The 23,464-nt window shown below is 36.5% G+C and overlaps 2 protein-coding genes across 2 annotated transcripts; one reads left to right on the forward strand and one right to left on the reverse strand.

Annotated features, from left to right (window-relative positions):
• Window positions 1–3,241: 3,241 nt before the first annotated feature.
• LOC131429510 (androgen-induced gene 1 protein-like) lies at window positions 3,242–4,554 on the forward strand. Its single transcript, XM_058593680.1, has 3 exons — window positions 3,242–3,538; window positions 3,594–3,814; window positions 3,876–4,554. The coding sequence occupies exons 1-3, from the start codon at window positions 3,386–3,388 to the stop codon at window positions 4,207–4,209; spliced, it is 708 nt and encodes a 235-aa protein (XP_058449663.1). The 5' UTR covers window positions 3,242–3,385; the 3' UTR covers window positions 4,210–4,554.
• A 7,887-nt stretch (window positions 4,555–12,441) lies between these two features.
• Window positions 12,442–20,488, reverse strand: LOC131429512 (protein smoothened). The gene is made up of 4 exons (XM_058593682.1): window positions 19,890–20,488; window positions 18,944–19,622; window positions 18,660–18,876; window positions 12,442–18,556 (listed from the first exon to the last, which is right to left on the reverse strand). The coding sequence occupies exons 2-4, from the start codon at window positions 19,608–19,610 to the stop codon at window positions 16,261–16,263; spliced, it is 3,180 nt and encodes a 1,059-aa protein (XP_058449665.1). The 5' UTR covers window positions 19,611–19,622; window positions 19,890–20,488; the 3' UTR covers window positions 12,442–16,260.
• Between the last annotated feature and the right edge of the window lie 2,976 nt (window positions 20,489–23,464).

Here is a 23,464-nt window from a genome sequence, read left to right on the forward strand (position 1 = left end):
CCTACTATCATATTAATTGAAATAATAGCATCTTCAGAAGCTGGTTGTAAGGAAATCGCTTTGCTGTTCACTCGTTAAAGTCTGATACACACAAATGATATGACAAACTTATCAGGAAGCGGGAACCCCAGAAACTATTTGAATTATCAAAATTCACCATCATGAATTTTGCTTTTCTCTATGTAAAAGATTTAGATTTGCTGAAAAAACCGACTCTTGATCTGAACCCCATTCGCTCAGCTCGACGAGATTGGAAAATACCTGTGTGCATTTTACAACGCTCAAATGGCTGTCACTTCCGGAGATATGATAGTAAAAGGTGTTATTTTAGAAGGTTTGATTTTTCAATAGGAATTACTCGTTTGTCTGAAAGTTGTTTTGACAGTGTAAAGTGACGTCTCTACTCAGTATTGTTTGGCAAATCATCATGAATAGGTTAACTCCAGAACAACGTTTCCAAACCGTGGAAATTGATAGCGCAAAGTTCTCAAATAGAAAGACTATGCAATCGATGTGAAAACCGACTTTACAACCGAGGCCAGTAGGGCCTAGGGTCATGTACCATTCGACTCAGTTCGACGAGATCACAAAATGTCTTTGTGTATGTATGTGTGTATGTGACAAATAATGTCACTCAATTTTCTCAGAGATGACTAAACCGATTTTCACAAACTTAGATTCAAATGAAAGGTCTTATGGCTTCATACAATTTTCTTGAATTTCATTTGGATCTAACTTCTGGTTCCGGAAGTACATGGAAATATAAAATTTATCAAAAAATGCGCACTCGATTTTCTCGGAAATTTCTTGACCGATTTTCACAAACTAAGAAGCAAATAAAAGGTCTTAACATTTTTTAAGAAGTCCCCGAAAAGTTCATCCAGATCCGACTATCCGTTCCCGTATTAAAGTACGATTAGTGAAAATTTTCAATTTCATGAGTATTTTTTCACAAGCGATGGCGAAACGAGGGGCACATTTTTATAAAACTTACTGCTAAATTCATCTAGTTGGCAGATCTTGTTAGTTAGTGAATATATAAAACTCGTTTGGGACTACTAGTCCCCGGTTTCCGCTTTCGAAAACAGCGATAATAGTGAAGAAAATCTTCGAAAACGGAATTTACTTCGATTTCTCAGCAACGATTAAACCGATTTTCACGAATGATGATTCAAATTAAAGCTCTCATTGTCTTAAAATATACTGTGCAATTTCATCCTGATCTGACTTCCGGTTCTGAAATTATAGGGCGACGAGTGTCAAAACATTCTAATCGTCATTCAAAATGACGATGCAAAACTAGTACGCGACGGTACGTGCGGCTTTCCTCCGTTCGCAAAGTGCTTTGTTCAAATTAGCATAGTGTGCTGGGTTGCCACATTTAAATTTATATTTTTCAGGTGGAAAAAATGTATCTTTCTAATTCTTTTATTTAATTTGTACCTACTTGTTAGTGTTATTACAAGATCATGATAACGATGCTTTTCTATAAAACTACACTTATTGCTTTTTTTAAAGAAAGTTAATGCAATCACTTGAAAAATTACCTAGTAAAAAATTGGCCCAGAGGGCTAAGTGTTCTATATCATTCGACACAGTTCATCGAGCTGAGCAATGTATGTGTGTGACGTCTTGGCAACTCGAAATCTTCCTTATATGACTCTCATCTACAACTTCTTAAAAACTATCAATGCTCAAATTTAGTCCTCTCCCTATCTCTTTCTCGTCTACAGCTCTATCGCACTCTTCTTTACGTTGCTGGAAGTATGGCCTATGTAAACGATGCTTCGGAGCATGCACCTGCCTTGAACTGAATGAGTTGCTGGAAACTACCCAAAAACGCCACACCAACGTCAGAGCACACCAACAAAGCATCTCAGCCAAGGATAATCTCTCTCGTTACAATCTTAAGAACGTGAAGATCCAGGAAATTCAAAGTGCATCTAAAAGATTTGTGCCACAAACGAATGATATATTTATATTTCCCACCCTCCTTACATTCCTTTACTATCTTTTGGGAAGTATGCCGCCCCTTAATACGGCAAACATTCTTCTTCTATAACAACAAGACAATCCACCACGTTAGGCTAAAGCAAATGAGCCAAATAAAATTTTATTTGAAAAAAAATAACTGTTTACAAATTGAAAAGATTATGTTAGTTTATACCTAAAGAAAGTTTGTTATTTTATTCAGGCTTAAAAAAATTTCTTCACAGAATCTTCTAGTGATATTTTTGAAAATATACGTTATATGAGAAAAGGGCATCATTACACGACTAGGTGGAATGAAAAAGGTTTTTATTATCATTATAAGTAGTATTAATCACAGCACTTGCTACTTTTATTAATGATATTACTCCACCACTAAGGTACTATCGAATACATTTCATATACATCATCACTATTGATCCACTTAAGCGCACTGATCATTTTCAGAAAGGTTCAGTTTTTGTTCATAGGCGAGTTTATTCATCATGTATTACGCACTTTTGTTGGGTTGAGATATAACAGCTATGAAAATTTAATTCCCTAAAATCTTCTGTTCGAGAATCATATCAGATATATTCAATGTTCGAACTGTTTTCCTCAAATATCTACGCTAGTGAACTTTTGACAACTGATTTTTTGTCATGTGGAATCAGTGTCAGTGAGAATCGCGTTTGCAAAGAAAATCAGTACAGAACTTTTCTGCAGTGAGTTTTCTGATCGATGATTCTAATGTCTGAAAATCACTTTGGAAACATTTCAGTTACGATTTTCGAATTTTACATTTTTTCTCAACACTGATCCAAATAATAAGCAAATGCATGTCAGAGCCAAAAAATCTGAGAAATTCGGAATTGGGTATCAGTAATGAATACGCTTAAATATTGGTTGTCAATCGAAAAGCCTTCAAAGAAAGTCATCTGGTGAACCTTGAACTTAACACCTTTGTATGAGTAATGATTTTAACCGAATCATCGGTAAAAAAATACAACATACGATGCCAACCAATGGATACCTCTCCCCTAACGTATCGAATGCAAGCGAAGTTTAAATTGTTTCTATATTTGTCAAATCATCAGGCAAATCAATAATACTTCTTATCTTCTGGATATCAATCTATAGGATCATATGCATGTTTGTTACACCGCCTCCCTGAGCTGGTCTGTGCTTTTTACCTTTTTTTCTGTTGTATCTTATCGGTAAACCGATTCCTTAGTGGTAGTTCAAAATAAGCACAGATTACGTTGAGTGTGAAGTGAGGAACAAAGTCTCTTTTAAGCAATCATTACTTATCTGTCTGTGTACCAGTTCACAAGTTCACTCTTACTTAACGTTAGTTTATTTAGCCTTGAAGATTTAGGTACTGTCGACAACCGAGTTACAACGTCATTCAACAGAAATGGCAGATCTCCGTGCTTTGCTGCATCTTGTAGCAGCTCTCCATTTTTACTATAGCATCTATAGTTTCACTTGTATCAAATTTCCGCCGGATATGTTACCGTTCGGGGTGAACTTCGGTGGAATATGGAAATATCTAACTATTTGGAATGCGGTAAATGCTAAAATAATGAAAGTATTTAAACTGTTCACACTTATATTCATTACAGGCTCTTCAGGCTGTCTATTTCACCGTTGCATTAATGAATGATTTTATAGGCACTAATGAGATTATGCCACGAGTGAAACCAACCAGCAGAAAGTTGAAAGATTACCTCTTCGCGGCATTTCTGTTTCCAGGGTCTCTGGTCGTAGCCATAACGTTTTGGGCTGTGATGTACATAGACCGTGAGCTTATGATGCCTAAAGCACTGGATCCAATCTTTCCAAGGTATGCTAATATATTCGCATAATGTTGAAAACCGTTAACATTCTACAACTCTACATTTTAGTTGGCTCAGTCACGCATTACATACGAATATTGTCCTATTCATGCTGTTGGAAATATATACTAGTTTCCGGCAATATCCATCTCGTAAAGCTGGTCTTACCGGAATACTTTTGTTCGGTGTCAGTTATCTTGTATGGCTGCACGTCATACGTCAGTACGGTGGTGTTTGGGTCTATGGAGTGGTGGAAGTACTTAACCTACCGTTGCGAATTGTGTTCTTTGCCATTATTTTAGGACTTGCAGTTGGATTGTATCTTTTCGGAGAGCTGCTAAACAAAGGAATTTGGATCCGGGAGTATTGGACACTGCGATCCTCTACTAAGAAATCGAAATAAATGATCCAAATTTTTAGCAGATAGATTCCTGTATACTGTGACATACATTCTAGTAAAAAGCAAAAAGAACGATTATCCATCAGTTTCAGTATTGCTTAAAGGGAGCTTCTTCTATAAACGAGGGTTTTCGCTACTCGATTTCGAGTGTGGATTAAAAAAAATTATACGTTGCCTAATTTAGAAACGTTAAGTAGATTTTTTTTATTAAAAACTGCCACTATGTAAATTTCATGTGCAAAAAATCAAGGTATTCCTCCTAACTCAAGTCATTCCTTCCAACTGGTGACTCGTGCACACGACAACTAAAGAACAGCTTGATACATTTCGAAGGTTTTTTATCTGATTAAACTATAATAAATTTTTAATAGAATTAAACAGATGAAAAAAAATTCGAAAAAAAATATTTTACCCCCCTTTTTTCGACAAAACCGTCAATCCATAGAGAACAAACATTGTGCGTTACAGAATCAACCTTACCTCTTCGCGGCATTTCTGTTCCCAGTGTCTCTGGTCGTAGCCATAACGTTTTGGGCTGTGATGTACATAGACCATGAGCTTATGATGCCTAAAGCACTGGATCCAATCTTTCCAAGGTATGCTAATATATTCGCATAATGTTGAAAACCGTTAACATTCTACAACTCTACATTTTAGTTGGCTTAGCCACGCATTACATACGAATTGTCCTATTCATGCTGTTGGAAATATATACTAGTTTCCGGCAATATCCATCTCGTAAAGCTGGTCTTACCGGAATACTTTTGTTCGGTGTCAGTTATCTTGTATGGCTGCACGTCATACGTCAGTACGGTGGTGTTTGGGTCTATGGAGTGGTGGAAGTACTTAACCTACCGTTGCGAATTGTGTTCTTTGCCATTATTTTAGGACTTGCAGTTGGATTGTATCTTTTCGGAGAGCTGCTAAACAAAGGAATTTGGATCCGGGAGTATTGGACACTGCGATCCTCTACTAAGAAATCGAAATAAATGATCCAAATTTTTAGCAGATAGATTCCTGTATACTGTGACATACATTCTAGTAAAAAGCAAAAAGAACGATTATCCATCAGTTTCAGTATTGCTTAAAGGGAGCTTCTTCTATAAACGAGGGTTTTCGCTACTCGATTTCGAGTGTGGATTAAAAAAAATTATACGTTGCCTAATTTAGAAACGTTAAGTAGTTTTTTTTTATTAAAAACTGCCACTATGTAAATTTCATGTGCAAAAAATCAAGGTATTCCTCCTAACTCAAGTCATTCCTTCCAACTGGTGACTCGTGCACACGACAACTAAAGAACAGCTTGATACATTTCGAAGGTTTTTTATCTGATTAAACTATAATAAATTTTTAATAGAATTAAACAGATGAAAAAAAATTCGAAAAAAAATATTTTACCCCCCTTTTTTCGACAAAACCGTCAATCCATAGAGAACAAACATTGTGCGTTACAGAATCAACCTTACCTCTTCGCGGCATTTCTGTTCCCAGTGTCTCTGGTCGTAGCCATAACGTTTTGGGCTGTGATGTACATAGACCATGAGCTTATGATGCCTAAAGCACTGGATCCAATCTTTCCAAGGTATGCTAATATATTCGCATAATGTTGAAAACCGTTAACATTCTACAACTCTACATTTTAGTTGGCTTAGCCACGCATTACATACGAATTGTCCTATTCATGCTGTTGGAAATATATACTAGTTTCCGGCAATATCCATCTCGTAAAGCTGGTCTTACCGGAATACTTTTGTTCGGTGTCAGTTATCTTGTATGGCTACACGTCATACGTCATTACGGTGGTGTTTGGGTCTATGGAGTGGTGGAAGTACTTAACCTACCGTTGCGAATTGTGTTCTTTGCCATTATTTTAGGACTTGCAGTTGGATTGTATCTTTTCGGAGAGCTGCTAAACAAAGGAATTTGGATCCGGGAGTATTGAACACTGCGATCCTCTACTAAGAAATCGAAATAAATGATCCAAATTTTTAGCAGATAGATTCCTGTATACTGTGACATACATTCTAGTAAAAAGCAAAAAGAACGATTATCCATCAGTTTCAGTATTGCTTAAAGGGAGCTTCTTCTATAAACGAGGGTTTTCGCTACTCGATTTCGAGTGTGGATTAAAAAAAATTATACGTTGCCTAATTTAGAAACATTAAGTAGTTTTTTTTTTTATTAAAAACTGCCACTATGTAAATTTCATGTGCAAAAAATCAAGGTATTCCTCCTAACTCAAGTCATTCCTTCCAACTGGTGACTCGTGCACACGACAACTAAAGAACAGCTTGATACATTTCGAAGGTTTTTTATCTGATTAAACTATAATAAATTTTTAATAGAATTAAACAGATGAGAAAAATTCGAAAAAAAATATTTTACCCCCCTTTTTTCGACAAAACCGTCAATCCATAGAGAACAAACATTGTGCGTTACAGAATCAACGCATGAGGCTCTACAATGAACGCCGTTTACCTCTGCGGGAAGTCGCACTTTGATCATATCATATCTCAGGAATGACTCAATATTTTTACATAAAATTAACACTGTAGCAGTCTCTAATAAAGAACAATACCTACATAAAGTTTCAAAATTATGCCACCTCTGTAGCTGTTTTTATCCACGCTTGTGGAAAGGATTAAAAAAAACCCGTTTTCAGGAATCGCTCCCCTTAAGACACCGAAAAGAGTATGGAGTAATAAGAGTATTATGGATCTAAAACATGGATTCGAATCAAATTTACTAAGTTACATCGAAAAAGAAAAAAATCACCAACAGCGATTTATTAAAGCAAATTAAGACCGAAATCGCTTATTTGTATAAGTCTATGGCTAGAATAAACGATTTAGGGCTCCAATTGCATCTTTTATATTTTCGATTTGGCACCCTTGGATTAAAGTAGTATTTTACAGACTATCTGCATTCAGCATTCGCTGTTATACCATTTCAAAATTCCTTTGGCGTAGTGATAAGATGCCAAATCTTGCGAGGAGCGAGGGAGCGTCATGGCTGCGTAGAAATGGTAACCAACGCTTCTTTAGGCACGTTTCCTTGTTTACCGTTCCGGTAGTGATGAAGCTTTGCCTTGCTCGACCACAGGTGGATATTACCTGTCATACCAAATATTTTTCTGGAAACTTGGCCTCTTGCTTCGTCCTGAAATGCTGCTATACGCCGTTCCGTTGCATGGCAGTATAAAAATACATTCCGGGAAGCTTCCAGCACATAAGTTTCATCGTCCATTATCACGTAAATATGTGTTTTGTTTCACTATCAGCCTTCCTGGCTGTTGTCGAACGTGTATCGAAAAATTTAAGAACGTTATGGACAGTGCTTGCCGAAAGACCAAACATTTTGCAAGTTTTCTTACTGACTGATCCGGATTTTCATTGTGTGCGGTCGCACAATTGCCTGTTCGTTTGATTCTTGCAGCAAAATGACATGTATGTCAGAGTGAACTCGATGCGTTGCGAAGTGACTAGTGACCAATCGCATAAAATTCTCTCTGACATTCATGTCATTTTTCTGTTGAACTTAACTTAACGGAGCTCTGTCGCGCGACTCCTTGCGATCTTTCACGTTTCACATCGCTTCGCTTAACGTCGTGTGTCGTTTTCTCGCTGGATTTAACCTTACAACTATAGGTTTTTACCCAGATTATATATACTGTTGTGTTATGAGTCTTTATTGAAGACTATTGGATTGTTTAGCTAGATATAATGATATATAATAAATATAATTAGATATAATGAACGCATAATGTTCATGACGAAATCCAAACTGCTCTGGTGAAAAAATAAAATTCTTGTTTCGTCCTAGACATGTAATATTACACTTAGGCAGACCCTGTCAGCTTTGAGCGAAATCAATCTTCAGTTCAGCAACGCCATCGCACGGCATCACATTCAACATATCACGTCAATTGTATGGGTACATAGTGTTGCTATTTTGGCGCGAACGAATTTGACATTTCTCTCCCCTACTTCTATGTGCGAGATTCGATGCGGACTCGCCTGAGGGCGCCATGCTCGCAGAAAGGGATGTTGCCAATGAGTTGTTCGGGAAATGTGAGAGCTGGATATCTTGTTAATATGATGTCTTTGACTTAGGTGTAATATCAAAAAAAGTGTTTCGCAAATAGCATTAACTTTTCATCTGCCTAGCGGTTTATATTGAACCGTCTTTCCTACTTTTATTTTTATTCAAAGAAAAGAAAATTCTTTTTAACTGAAAATGAATATCTTTCAAGATGATTTTGCACTTATGCAATAACTTTAAAACTCGACTAATAAAAATTGGCCCGGAAGGAAAAAGTGCAATGTTTCCTCAGAAATTATGTTCACGAAAACTGTTTTAAGATTTGCAGTGACACGAACGAATCTACACTTTCGTTCGAGTTCGAATTTTGCATTCTTTATTCCTTTCGACTTGTATGATTCGATCGACTTTCGTTCGGGAACACTTGAAATTTCGAACACTAACATCAAAGCTGTCAACACTACTTACACGTTCTATATTATTTATATTATTCATTTCTTAGTAAACGAAACCGTCGCACTTGTAGAAACAAATTAGAACGATTCTAAACCGAACAGAAGTAATACGTACGCAAGTCGAGCGAGTAATGTTCGAAAATTTAACAACTCGAACGAATGATATTCGAGTTCATACCCAACTCGAACGGAATGCAGAATGGAAATTGCACATTCGATCGGAATATTTCGAATTAATCGGCGTACAGAATAGGGGTGATAGTATTGTTATTTACATATCAACGTTCACAACAATTTTGTTATCATCTAGGCCAAATTGAGTTACATTAAGACTAATTTAGATAGAAAAAACGAAACAACTTCAGATACTGTACCTCGATTCTGTATATTCCCTTCACCCTCTTAGATACGCCACAGCATCAACAAAGCTTAGTTAGTAAGAAGATATGATGTCACCTATGATATACAATATGCATGTGAAGTAATACTGTTGAAGCGTTGCTAAATTTTAAAATTGAATATAAAATGATAGCAAAGCCATTGAATCGCCATATTAAAAGTGACAATACCCAAGTAGCAAATGTTATAACTTATTGAACTTTCAAGATGTTTTACAATTGACAACACAACTGATCACTGTTAAGTTTCACAATACTATCGAAAAAATCACTGTAGAACAACTTTAAGTACATCTAAAACAATTGTGCAGTAAATAATCAACTTGTTAATGTTTCACTAAAAGCTCTACAAAAAATTTCACATCGTCATGTACAAAGGGAGTAACTATAACAATTGTACAACTTATCAAAAACTTTCCAAACGGCTGTCATAATTGTACCGGACACAATATACGTCGAAATTGCTATAAATCTCTTGTGGAAGAAAAATTAGTGAAATGATTGATGCTCTTCGCAAAGCAAAAAGGCTAAGCCGTATTGATAACGTTGTTGTAAAAAATATGTTTCTGCAGAGTCAGATGCCTCGTGAATTTTTAGATCAGTGTGTGCAGTTTTCTTCAGTTTTAGAATAACATTGATATAAAATTCATAACTGACAAAAAGTTGTGCAAGATTTATCTGTTTGAATTGAATGCAAATCTTGTAGACATGAGATTGATATCTTAAAAGTTACAGGAATACAGCGTTATATACGCAATGAAAACAAAAATCAATCAGATAATTTGTATTCGTTTTTCATCTCGCGAAAAAAAAGCAGACCTGACATCATTTTTTAAAGATATTAAACGAAAAGTTACTCCCATGGTTATATATTAACACATGGATCAATAAGTCCCGAGACTAAAGCAGAGATGGCGCTCGTAGTAAACCAGTAACCACGTCTTTCTAGAGTACTAACTTTTGCTTGAAACGGGTCAAAATTTTAAGTCGATCCGACCAGAGAGAGCTGAGTTATCGAGGTTGGAGTCGTTTCGTAGTTTTTTTAAAAAAATGGAAAAAACCGAGTTTCGTGTTTTGATAAAACATTGTTTTTAATGGGTAAAAACACCGTGCAAGCGAAACAATGGATTGAAAAATGTTATATGGACTCTTGTCCATCAAAAGCAACGATTTGTCTGTGGTTCGCCGAGTTTAAACGTGGTCGTACCGACACAAATGACGCGGAACGCTCGGGTAGACCTGTGGAAGCCGTTACACCGGAAAATATTAGTGAAGTGACAAGAATTACAATGAAAGATCGTAAAGTGAAGCTCCGTGAGATTGCTGAGATGACACAGATATCATATGGAAGTGTATTACTATCCTTCATGAAAAATTGAGCATGAAAAAGGTTTTTTCCAAGTGGATTGCTTTCGATGGAACAAAAACAGCAACGAGTCGATGATTCAGAAGTCGATGAAAACAATGACGAAATTTAACGAATTGAGCTTTGATCTGCTTCCCCACCCCCCATACTCGTTAGATTTAGCCCCCAGTGACTACTGGCTCTTTGCTGATCTTAAAAAAATGCTCCAGGGAAAAAGATTTGGCTCAAATGAGGAGGTCATCGCTGAAACTGAAGCTTATTTTGAAGCGAAAGATACATTTTTTAAAAAACATGGTATTGAAAAATTGGAAAAACGTGGGAACCATTGCATCACCCTAAAAGGTGATTATGTTGATGAATAAAAAAAAATTTGCAAAAAAAAATGTTGTTTCTATTGTTTGTCTCGGGACTTATTGATCCATGTGTTACCGCTTGTGCAACTCCAGCACACGGACTTACCAAAATAATACCTACAGTGCTTGTCACAAAATTTTAATTCAACTAGAAGATTGAAACTGATAAAAAAACAAAACGTAGAGCATTTCTTTTCGAAATATTAACATGTTAATGTTTCCTGTTATTTAGATAATATATGTCATTACGTTGGGTGAACCATTTTCTATTCAACTCACTGTTACCATCGATGCCATATTGGAAAATATTCAAGAAAAAAATCGTCTGAGCATTTGAAAGAATGTTTGAATACACGTATTTTAAACACCATTCCGGTGATATTCATTAAAAATAATCGACTGTTATTTTCGCAGAAATTGGTGTAGAATCGTCCAAACACGTTAATTCAAAAGCGCTTGAAAATTTCGGGCGTACGAATACATGTTTCACCATAAAAATGCAGTTCGTTGTCGATTTTTAATTTACAAAAACACAAAAGATCAATTCTACAATATGTTGCATTATAATTTTTCATGAACAGATTATTTAACAAGATCCATGTTTGTGTTTAGAGCCGTTGTATTGAAAATCAAATGTGAAACTTATTCATTAGAAATTAAGTTTGCATGCTTTTGTAAACGTCATTCCATTTCTTGTTTACATTACGTAGTAGTTCACACGAGTTTAACAATTGTTTTTTCGCTGATTTTATTACTGTCTTTGTGATGGGATCGACGCTTGATCTTGAAAGTATTTTGCACAACACAGTATAAACTTGAAAGTATGTTTCACAACATAGAAAAACTGCGCTTTTTCCATAACACAACAGTTACTTGAATAGTGATATAAACTTACTTGATAAATTGCACAATCAGTAGGAAAATACAGGACAGCAACTTAACATGCTACTTGGGTAAGGTACGCGGACGAATTTAGCTCACCATCACCCATTTTACTGTTTTCAACTTAGGCCAATATATTTTTTTCTTGTTGAGTGATTATTTTTTTATTCATTGAAATAAAATCATTTTCACTTTACCAAGAGATATCGAAAGTTTTCTTTTCTCCTGCCGGAAGATATATAACCTCTCAATATCGAATTCACAATCAGCCAAAAAACCAATGCTGACAGCTTTTATTGAACCCTTATAATCAATTCTTAACCTGGGTTTGCGGTTTGATGCATAGGGCGCTTGCAAACTAGCTATCGTATGTTCGGGTCCTCACGTGGAAGGATTTCTAGCGTCATTATTGTCGTTTTAGCTTGAGAGAACTGAAACTGACCCAGGGTAGTTTTCTCAAACGAACAATTTACTCGAAACTGTATTCTATACGTGTATTCATACATATCCGGCTCAGTACCGACACGAAACGGTGCCGGAAGAGTGTGAACAGACGCATTGAAACACGTGGAAGAATATCGGAACTGTGCCGGCACTGAACCGGACCGTAATGTTTGAGTAGACCTTAACTTGTTTTTTTTTTTTGGTTAGGTAATTTCTCGATTTGAGTTGAGCAAAATTATGAGGGAATGTCATCATCACAATAACGCACAACAATATGTCTGCTTAAAAATGTTATTCCTAATAAGTCTAACATAAAATTTACAGAAAAATATTGGTTCCATTTCGTTCGGTTAAATGCGTTTGAGTTTCATTGCTTTTCGACCGTGTTCTACACCTACCGAAAAATAGTATATATAAAAAATAGTATCCGTTTGTTTTCGCTATGCTAGAAACTGTTATTTTTCACTTTTTATGAGACTGTTATAGCACATTTGAGTGTATCGACTCTTCCTAAAAATTTGTGTATAAATGTTTTCCTAAGCATTTATTATTTGATTTGCTCCTGTTCAATAAATCAGTCTTGGGTCGAATGTCACTTGCTGATTAATCTCATAGATGTTGGGTTCGACAAGATGCAGTCGTTTCGCCAGAAGTTCTTATCACTGTTCAAGTGGATAGATTAGGGTAGTCGAACAAATCCAAAAAATCGAGCCGAGGGAGTGCCAGGCATATTATTTCTTCGAGTTATTCAAATCCTCTGAAGTTTTTCAGATCGTTCAGAATTATAACCAGAAATGATTCAATATATCATGAGTTATTTTTAGTCTGCCAATACAGAACGAATCCAATCTGACGGGAATAATATCTTATCTACAAGTGACTTTTAGTAAGAAATAATTTATAAAAATAATTGTTCGGAGAACTAATCTCTATTCTATATATTCATGGATGAGAAGTCTTCATTGTAAATATGAAATAGCGAATTGACACATCGTTATCGGTACTGTCATAGATCTATATAAAAATTCCAAGTAAATTTGTATGATGCAAATCACCTCCGAAGGTGATATGACACACAAAAATCTCGGTTAATTTTTTAAACAGCCTTACAAGCAAGTGACAGTTTCTTTTCGATTACATCATTACTTCTATTGATTATTAAGTAGTTTCCACGTTTGCCGCGCAACGTTTTGTATATACGAGGCTAGAAACCTTCGACTTCCGGTCAGTAGGGGAATTGGGAGTGACACTACGCATCCGGTTTATTTTTAACAGTTCTTCTAAGACCGATATCTTTCGAAGTTAGACCCACATTCAACCCAAACAACCTCAGAGTTTCTGTAGACACCAAATTTAGGACTGAGTTAACGATGTTATTCATTTCTGTTTCTTGCAGCTGGTTTATTTCGAGTGTTTTGGCTCACAATTAAAAGCAAAAAAATATGCACCTTGGAAGCGAATTTCACAGACTACTGCATCCTTGGTAAGGTTTCACTGTTGTTGGATCCAACTCACACGGGTAGTTTTTCTTCTGTAGTTTCATGCCATCTGTTGAAAGGATCCAGTCTTTATCAGGACCATCAAATAAGTAAAACACCCTAGCGGGCTTACTCTAACTAACGATGCAAAATTTATCACTAACTCGTTTTCGTTCAAACCATTTTTGAAATCCTATTTTCGGAAAATAGAATAGGCAAATGTTCCAGATGGTTTGAAACGGGAATCAATTATTACTTTAGTGCTATACGCTTTAAAGTTATACTCAGAAAAGTAACAACCGTTTTTTTTTCGTGGCGATGCTTGTTTTTTTTACTTGACATTTAAAACCTTCTAGTGAGTCCAATTTGTGTTCAAAATACGAAATATAAGAATAATGTGTGCTGTTAACTTAGTTGGTGAAGGTTATTTAGTTAAACACTTAAGATAATAAACGAAGAGAAACTGTCACGGGCCTTTTTAAAAAAATAACCAATAATTAACTTGATAACACTATACAAATCAAAACAGATACGATCGATTATTTTTTTTTAATTTCATGTGGACTTACTTAGATACATTTTCTTTCACGTGTTTGGAACATCCTTGTCATGTGGAAATGGAAATTGGTACAGCACGAAAGTATAAGAGAAACACTTGAATTGGAAAGTCTACGATAGACAACGTAGATACTTATATGTCAAATGAATGTGACATTGAGAAAAACTTGATTTGGAAAATCGTTAATTATTGAAAATTTAAAAACGTTCCAAATTTGGATCTATGTGGTTTAGAAACAGTCCCATTTGAACTGCTTTTAGCACTGATGAGGCAAAATGCGACGAAAAAGATGTACTGATAGTTTACATATGCTTTGTACATGATGTCAACAAGAAAATTTTTATCAGTGTACGAACCGAGAAAAAAAACAATAGTTGAAACCGAAGGAGTTGATTGTTACCTTTAGCAACTCGGTTCAACGGAACATTCGATGATTCGGGCATTGAGATCAATTGACTGTGAGAAAGACGATTGTTTCACGCAATGATGTTCTTTTTTCTTAAAACCTGATCGACACAGCTAGTATAAACTTTAAACAGATATGAACAATATGGAAGACATCACAAGGCCAAATTATAGGAAGATCGAAATAATTTTTCCGATTAGAAGATCGATTTCAAACCAATCACATCGTACGTACATCAGCGTACAATGAGAGTAATTCGATGTTTTGAGTAGTTGTCTTGAGAATGAAGATTTTCTTGACTACATGAGACCAATGTAGGAAACTGACACAACCAGTTTATATAATCATCTAAGCTCTTGCAAATTTAAGAGTTAAGAATTATAACGATTTATTCTGTAGCAAATCTGTCGTAAACGTTTCTGGCAATTGCGACGTATGCTGGCTGGGCTAGATACCTATTCGTGAAGACGGACTCTATTTGTGATCGATCGCGTTTCTCTTTTTTTCTTTCTAAACAGCATAGTCTTTTCCTCATAGCCAATTCGAAAATATTCTGAAACAGTTGTGCGATTTGATTAACGATGATTCGTTTTCAAGAAATGGTGACACCCAACCACAAATCGGACGAGTGTGAGCAGCTGTTTTCAGAGCTCCAATATTGAAATAACTTTAAATTACTTTTATCTGTAAAAAGTAAAATTTTGAAATATCATTAAAGCAGGAAACGCGTTTGATTAAAAAAACACGTTTTCTGAGAAACCGGGCCTTAAAGCTCAATGCAATTGATTACTAAATAGTTTAGCCACAATCTATAATGAGAGTATCTTGGCATCTTGAAATCAGCTTCCGACATAGTTTTAAACGCAGTTTTTCTAATTTTCAGAGATAACAGCTTTCCTGCAATTTTTCTCGTCGATAGTCAAGATGTTTTCGATGTTTTCCGCAGGAAATTGCCAGCATCAGTTCAAGCTTGCTACAAGCATTTTTCTCTTTCGAAGCGCGACGGAGGCAGCTTCGATGCTTCGGGTAATTATCTTATTGAAAGAAGCAATTTCTGTTATCAGATTCAAAAATCTTCTCGGCCTACATTATAAGTTTGTAAATTATGGGCATCGAAGTTTTGTGTGAAAAGCTCAAATCAACCTAATCCCCTAACATTACCTTTCATTTTTTTTGGACCTCATATTACTGACTAAATTCAGATTCATAATTATTTTAATATAAAATAAGACCTTTGAACAAGTTAAATGTAAATGTTAGTCTAATTTCTACTGCGTGGTGTCTATACATACATATATACGTATCCAGATCTGGCGGAAACGATGTAAATGCTAGTGTCTGATTTAATTCTATAAAGAAACCAGTGTGTTGTTCGATGTTTCGAAACACGTTGTCATCCAAAAAGGCACCTATTAATTTTTGTTCACAAAAGTGAATCTTAATGAGGTTCAACTACCTTCACGAGGTAAATATATATGCATCGAGCTAGCATAGTAATAGTGAGACTGTTTCAGCTACTATTCGATTAGTTACTATCCTACAACTACGACCTAGGTGCTAATTTGATCCGTTCATTTGTATACAATGACATTCTTAGATATAATCGCTAAAATGATGCATTAGAACGAGTATTTTCGTTACAGTGAGTTTATGTAAACTATCCGTAATTGCTTTACTTGGATGGAAGCAACAGAAGTTTGAGTTTTTCGGCTTCGGTCAAACTGACATCAACGTATTCGCGTTTTCTCGCCGCATTGACGACCTGCGGCATCAGTTTGTGGCTCAGCAGCGAGTGGTTCTCGGTATAAATATCTTCGTTCTCCTCGTTCTTGATGGCTTTTTCACTAAACTCGAACGAAGACATGGTCTGAGTTGCGATTTCATCGGCGTTTGCTTGGATGCCAACATCGCAACTACGCTTCGAATTTCGTGAGTTCGTTTTGGCAATCGAAATTCCTGAATAGGAACTATTAACGTTCAGCGGCGATAGTTCCGAACAGTATGAAGTGAACGAAGTATCATAATAATCCGCAATGTTATTACGTTCTATCAGCTCTAATTCCTTCTCGCGTTCTTTTTCACGCTCTCGCTCACGCGTCTTTTCTTTCTTCTCATTGCGCTGACTTTTCTGACTAGCTCTTGTATGTTTTTGAGATTTCCGAATCGTGCCTTGGCGCGACGAAGATTTTTTACTGCGTACACTTTTGGAACTATTTTTGCTAGTGCGTCCACCTTCTTTGCTGCTACGGAGTCCGTCTTTCATAGCGATGAAATCATCCCGCGCGGAATGCTTTTGGTCCAAATGTTCGTCATCGCTAGAGCGATATTCTTCAATCTGGCATCCAGCGTCGTGGGTGTCGATTCTGCTGTGAGAGGTTCCGGCTCCACCAATCTGTTTTAATATTACATCGAACTTTGAGTCTTGTACTTTGAACGATGTATTCGATCCATTGTCATCTTCCGACGATGTCAGACCCGATTGATGTAAGAAAGGAAGTAATAATTTTCCATTGGAAATAAAATCATTCAATTGGTCGGCATCCATTCCGCCTATACCGGTTCTTCGTTGCATGTTCGTTGCTCCAAAAAACTGACTATTGCCGCTTGAAGAATGTCTGCCTTTTTGAATTGCGGTAATAATTTGCGATTCCATTGAAGTGCTACTTTCCTTTCTACTATAGCGTCTACCGGAAGCAGTGAAATCGCGCCTACGTTGGTGTCTGTGCTTCTGATGATGCTTGCTGCTGCTCACTCCGCTTCGGCTCCGACTTGCAACCTTGGTTTTCATTTCTGCAATTTTGACGGACACTTGTGAATCTATCGAGTTTCTTCGAGATTCGACTGATACATGCCGAACACTGAAACTAATTTCCGAGTCGACAGAGTTCTTCCTCGGATCATGACTAGAACTGGTAGCTGCTCCAGTCAATGCATACCGTCGGTTGACAAAACGTGGCAGATAATTTGCCCATGTCGAACTGAGATCATGGCTGCCCATAGCTGAATTCATATCGAATTTTAATCCAACCGGATCGGTGTACGAGTTATGAAACGAAATCGAAAGCCTTCCTTGATCTTGAAACTCCTTTCGTTTGGCAAATGCCTGAGCTATCACTTTATGCTTCTGCAGTTTCACCGGTTCCTCTATGTCGGATCCGAAGCGCCTCCGAAAATACCGACCCCACGTCTTCAGTGTCGAATTAGTCCACACCCACGATGACATGACGATTCCGGATGCAAACAAACAAATTAAATGAATCTGCATGATCGCTACACTTGGACGATGCTGTATTTTGCACGAACCGGTAATATCCGTATAAGTGGAAGAAATTTGGCAAATTATGTAATTCCTCAAAGCGTTAGCCCAGCTCTCAGTGTTTCTAAATTCGTGAATATGGCAGCATATAGTGGCAATGATGAATACAAAAGTGAAAACCGTGCAGATACCCATTCGAACGATTGTTTGTCTTATTTTTTTGCTAAAGTGAGCCGGTATAATCTCCTTACTTGAAATTTTCAGTTTTATCAAAGTTATCAGTCCTCTGCTGAGGAAATAACCGCCGACAAATAGTACACAAATCACTGGCCCAAGCAGGAATCCTCCTCGGATCGAGTGATTCAAGTACCCGACAAAGCAAATGCCCACCGTACTGTTTCCGTCTATTTCACTCAGTGCCATGATTGTGATCGTTAGCACCAGTGGAAGGGACCACGCTATCAGGTGAAAATACGAACCATTTTTTCGTATTGACCGATCCTGAATTTTTCCGATGGCTTTAAAGTAACGATGCCACACATACGTAAATATCACGAACCAAACCATCGACGCTATCAGAAAATAGTACACCAAAATGAACACGATTATGCAGGACAAATTCTCACCAGCACTAGGTTCCGAACTGCGCAGGGTTCCGTCCTTGCGACACACAATATCTTCCCAACCACCCGGCGTAAACTGCGCAAGCCATCTGGAATGAAAATCAGTAGAAACGAGAAATATTACAATGAATCAATCGGTTTCGATTGCCAAATGACAATAAAAAATACAGTTCGTCCGATGATGACACTTACCCTAGACATGACACCATAAAACAGAAGTTAATGTAGAAGATTACAAGTGCGTATGGATACTTCTTCGTGTTGCGCCAGTCAATCACAAAAGTAGCGATAGTAAATAGATTGAATGTGAGACATACACCAGCTCCCCAAGCAATCAGTTTGTGAATCTGTCGATGCTCATCGTCGGTGAACAGTGGATCTTTGCACTGCAGACCACAACCTTCAACATCTGTAAACAGTAACAGAATGTAAGCAATAGTTTTAGTAGTAGAGCAAAATAACAAAAAAAAACAAACCTTTGTAATAATTTGCAGGAGAATCAGCCTGAACCAGTGGTTTTAAACACTGCCCTGTAGCGTTGAACTTCATCTCCTCCCGGACGTCATTGTTACACTTGGACGGATAGAGCGTTTCGTTGCACTTGAGGAACTCCGGAAAGTAGCTAGTGTTGTACAGAAGTCGACACGGTTCTAACGTGATTTTACACATTTCCAGTGACGGCAAATACACCATGTCATTGCCGTTGATTTTCTCACATTTCGGAGTGAACACCGCACACAGAAATGGTTGAATGACAGCCCAACATTTGGGAACATTACGCAAAGCATTGTACTGGTATAACTTGTCGTGGGTCTGCTCTTGACTGAAGGAATCAGTTAGATCCAAACTGATTGATGAATATGGCAAAGATGAGCCAAGGCAGGATTTGTGCCGGATGGGTTCACACTTAGCCGGGCGAACACAGTAGATGTATCGCATCTCACGACCGTCGAACCACGTTTTATCATCTTTGCCTTTTTTGCCATGCATGCGAAAATTTTGCGTTCCATTAATAGGTTCCAATCGCGGCGAGTCTACGGGTGTTATTAGGTTCGTCGATGGGGTGAATTCTTTGGCATTTGATTGTGCATCCAGGTAACTGAGAACCATTAACATCAGAGCAACGCAAACGACTGTAGTCATATTTCAGTGCAACTGTATTGAAAAACAAAGGAAAGTTATATAAAACACGTAGTTTTAGTAATAAGTTCAATTTTCAACCGTTTCGCATACAACTTTCTGGCATGAACGTTTGCCAGTTTTAAATGCAATAGCATCACAGTTGTTACGCTGATGCTTCTTATTTGTTCGTATGCAATATCATACAAAGTATATGTAACAATTCTTCCTAGCGTTCTTAGAAGCTTAACAATTTACAACAAATCGAGTAATGATTCCCAAAGCATTAGTATATAATCTTACCTGCCAAAGCTGTCCTGTAAATCAATTTTATAGACTTCTCGGTTTGCTTTGGTCCAGCCTTGTATCTTCGATGATATTCTCAAGTTTGATTTGAACATTCGTTTAGTCCAACCCAATAACACCGATCACTCACAAATCAAATGAACAGGCAAGCACAATTTCGCAGAGGCGACTCCTGATGTGCATATCAATTGACTAATTACTGGGTGCCCCGGGTGAGTAAAATACGAGCATTTATATACTTTCAACTTATTGTCACGTACACCCACGCATAGTTCGTGCAGTTGCGAATAAACGTATCAACAATAGAATCTTATTCTCTTGCCATTTTCTTGTTTCGTGTTAGCAGAATTTACCTATCGTTAGCAAATAAAAACTAAAACGGCTACATTCCTTCACTTCTCGCAGGATGAATCTCTGACTAACACTAGTTCCGATCGACCAGTACGAGTAAAATTGAAGCAAAATTAATCAAATTACCACAAAACAATTAATAAAGAGCATGATTAAGTTTTCTTAGCCAACGAAACGACAAACATCAATTAAAAGACCACCCATGCACACTTTTCGGGGGAAAACAGCTACTAAAAAGAAAAACGCATCACGATAAATAAAAAAAATGCGACATCAATGAGGTTGAGACGGATTCTGCTTCACATCAAAATTGACGTTCATTTGAAAGCAGAGATGCCATTTATACAGATTTATCTGTATTATACAGATTTTTACATACACATACAGAATACAGATTTGATAGAGATTTTCTAAATTTTATACGAATTACCCAAAAAGTAAAATAAAAACATTTTCGTATGAGCAATCTATTAGTATTTGATTGCACTGACGAGAAGCAAAGTCTTGGTCTCATTGAATTAACCATTCTACAGCCATAATGTGTAGGAAAAATATCTTTTAACATTATTTTATTGTTGAAATTTAGATTTTTTATAGAGAGTAATACAGATTTCCTATGAAAATATCTGGCATCTCTGTTTGAAAGTGAATAGTATCCCCATAGAAAATCTCCTCGATTATCCCACAGATTAAGTAGAGTTTGGTCGGTACAATTGACCGACTATGCAACCGAGGTCTGAAGTCAGAAGCGCCGACGAATGTCTTAAAAAATTAGTTTTTATTATTATGTCAACATCTAAGAATGATTTACTGACTGCTTCGGTCGGGAAAGTCTTTTTTTTCTGAAGGAAGAATTGAATAGCTGAAAACGGCATTGTTCAACTTTTTCATCGAATATCTCTACTTCAAAAGCATAAATCAAAAATCTACATTGACAATGTCTAGATAATTTAGTCTCTAGATAAATTAGTATATAAAACAAAGGGGTTGACGCTATGAAAATGAGATGAAATGAGTTTACACATTAAACTGCGCTGTAATTGGCCTTCTAACGACAGTTCGACATGTAGAATGTACAAACGATGATGTTTCCAAATGAAGCTGTCAATATTTATTCTCCAGTGAAATTTTAAGGGCAATATAGTCATGGTAACTGCGCCCTCAAATACGACTGACATCTATGTCGGCAAACAGAGATGAAGAAGAAAAAGAATAAGTGAATTTTTATTTATTTTTAGTTAAAATTCGAATAATCAAAGACAGGCCCGTACCCAGAATTTCGCTTCGGGAGGGGCCCAAGGATAAAAAAATAACGTTACTGAAGATTGCTTATGTAGCTAATTCTCGGTGTGCCTTTTACGGGTGTTTTTAACACACACTTTAAACTTTTCCACTGGAACTGTTATTGTATTACATTATTGTCTGAGACCTTCTAAATAATTATATATCTGTTTTTGATTTCGGGAGGGGCCCGGGCCCCCCCTCTGTGTACATGACTGATCAAAGAACATTCTGTTGTAATTAGGGAAAAAAACATTTATTTCTATCAATTGGAATTTCAACCAATATTTTTAATATTCCGCTTGAGAATAAATCTAAGTTTTTTGCCGTCTGCCTAGCGGTTTATTTTTAGACATCAGGTCGCACTAGCAGTTCAACATAAACTACTATGCACTAATGAGTCAAAGACGAAACGTAAACTTTAATAATTCGGAAAACAATTTTTTTTATTTTTTGAAAGTAGAAAGTGAAATGTGCGAATTTCTAACGCATGGACGTGAAGGATTCAAACCACAAAGATGATTTATGAGCCTTTGCGGGACGATCAATTAGGTATAGATTGTTTTACAACAAAATTTGTCTACACCAAAAATGAATCCGGCCCTAAGCTTATTTCAGCCAACGCTTTTTCGTTATAGCAAAACCTGTGCAGAAAGAAAAATTAAATTATTATTAGAAAGTCAATAAAACACGAACTAAATTTCCATTCAGTAAGCGAAAAATAAAAGGAATGTAATTCGTGGTATGTACCATGTGATTATGAGAAACTATTGCATTCACCTGTATGTGTTCCAATTTGATCTTTTTAACATTCGGAAGGTATTCGAGTAAATATTTGTTTATGTTTCTTGCGTTTATTTATATAAAATACGTCAAGGTATAGTACACAGTCGGGACTTTATATCTGCAGTGTTCTCATGTTAATAGTCAAATTGCAACAAATGTATTAGGCAAACATGAGTTCAAAAATAGTATTCTTACATTTCAAATGGAACATTATTATATGTATCTTAGGTGTATTTATTTTTGTCATACGTTCCTACAGCTTACTGCTGTAGTTCCCGGGTCCAATCACTACATAGTTGAGTTAGTAGTTATTTTTGAGCTTGCTCTTGATCCAGCTCTAGAGGGAGCATATGCTTTCACCATCTCACTTTCAACCGTTATCAGATAATCGGGACACTCCTTGATATGAGCGGTCATATCTTTCTTTTCTACAAGATGCGTTGCATTGAAAGGGCACGGATCCAGTTTTTTGTCGATATGTTGTTTTTTGCACTTAATGATGTGGTATGGTAGCCGGTAGCGTATAATTCGGTGATCTTTGTTGTAGGGACAGCTGATCAATTCTTCATCCATTTAGACGATTTATAACCTGTAATATTACACATTGTATTGTATTTTGGAATTACTTGACAAATTATATTCACTCACATAAACAAATTGTTCTGATGAAAATTACTTTAGAGTACGACTGTAAAAGACAGTGTCAATAAATGTATGAAAGGCAGATCGCTGACCAATCTGAAAACAATGATTAATAATCAAACTCATATAAAATCGGGTACCACAATAATTCGATTCAATTTTGTTTGCAAACATACATGTGGCTTTAACTTTTAACTTACAATGACAACCCGAACAGGGATGCCAAGTCGTTTTTGAACAGAAAAACGAAATTCGTCTACACTGAGAAAAAAAGTTTTCGAATAGTTTCAATACCACAGTATATACAAATACAAATAATTCGACAGTAACATGTGATTAGGGCATATCTCACGATAGGCCCTTACGAATGTTACAAAATATAATGCTCATTGCTCGGCTCTACAACCTCCATTAACACAATAATCGATATAATCTCGTAGATAGAAGTCCAATCTACGAAATTGTGCGCAATATGATTGAATTTCATGTTTAAAACTTAAGTAATGAGCATT

The sequence above is a fragment of the Malaya genurostris genome, chromosome 2 (genome assembly GCF_030247185.1).
Source record: "Malaya genurostris strain Urasoe2022 chromosome 2, Malgen_1.1, whole genome shotgun sequence".
Taxonomy (NCBI): Eukaryota; Metazoa; Arthropoda; class Insecta; order Diptera; family Culicidae; genus Malaya; species Malaya genurostris.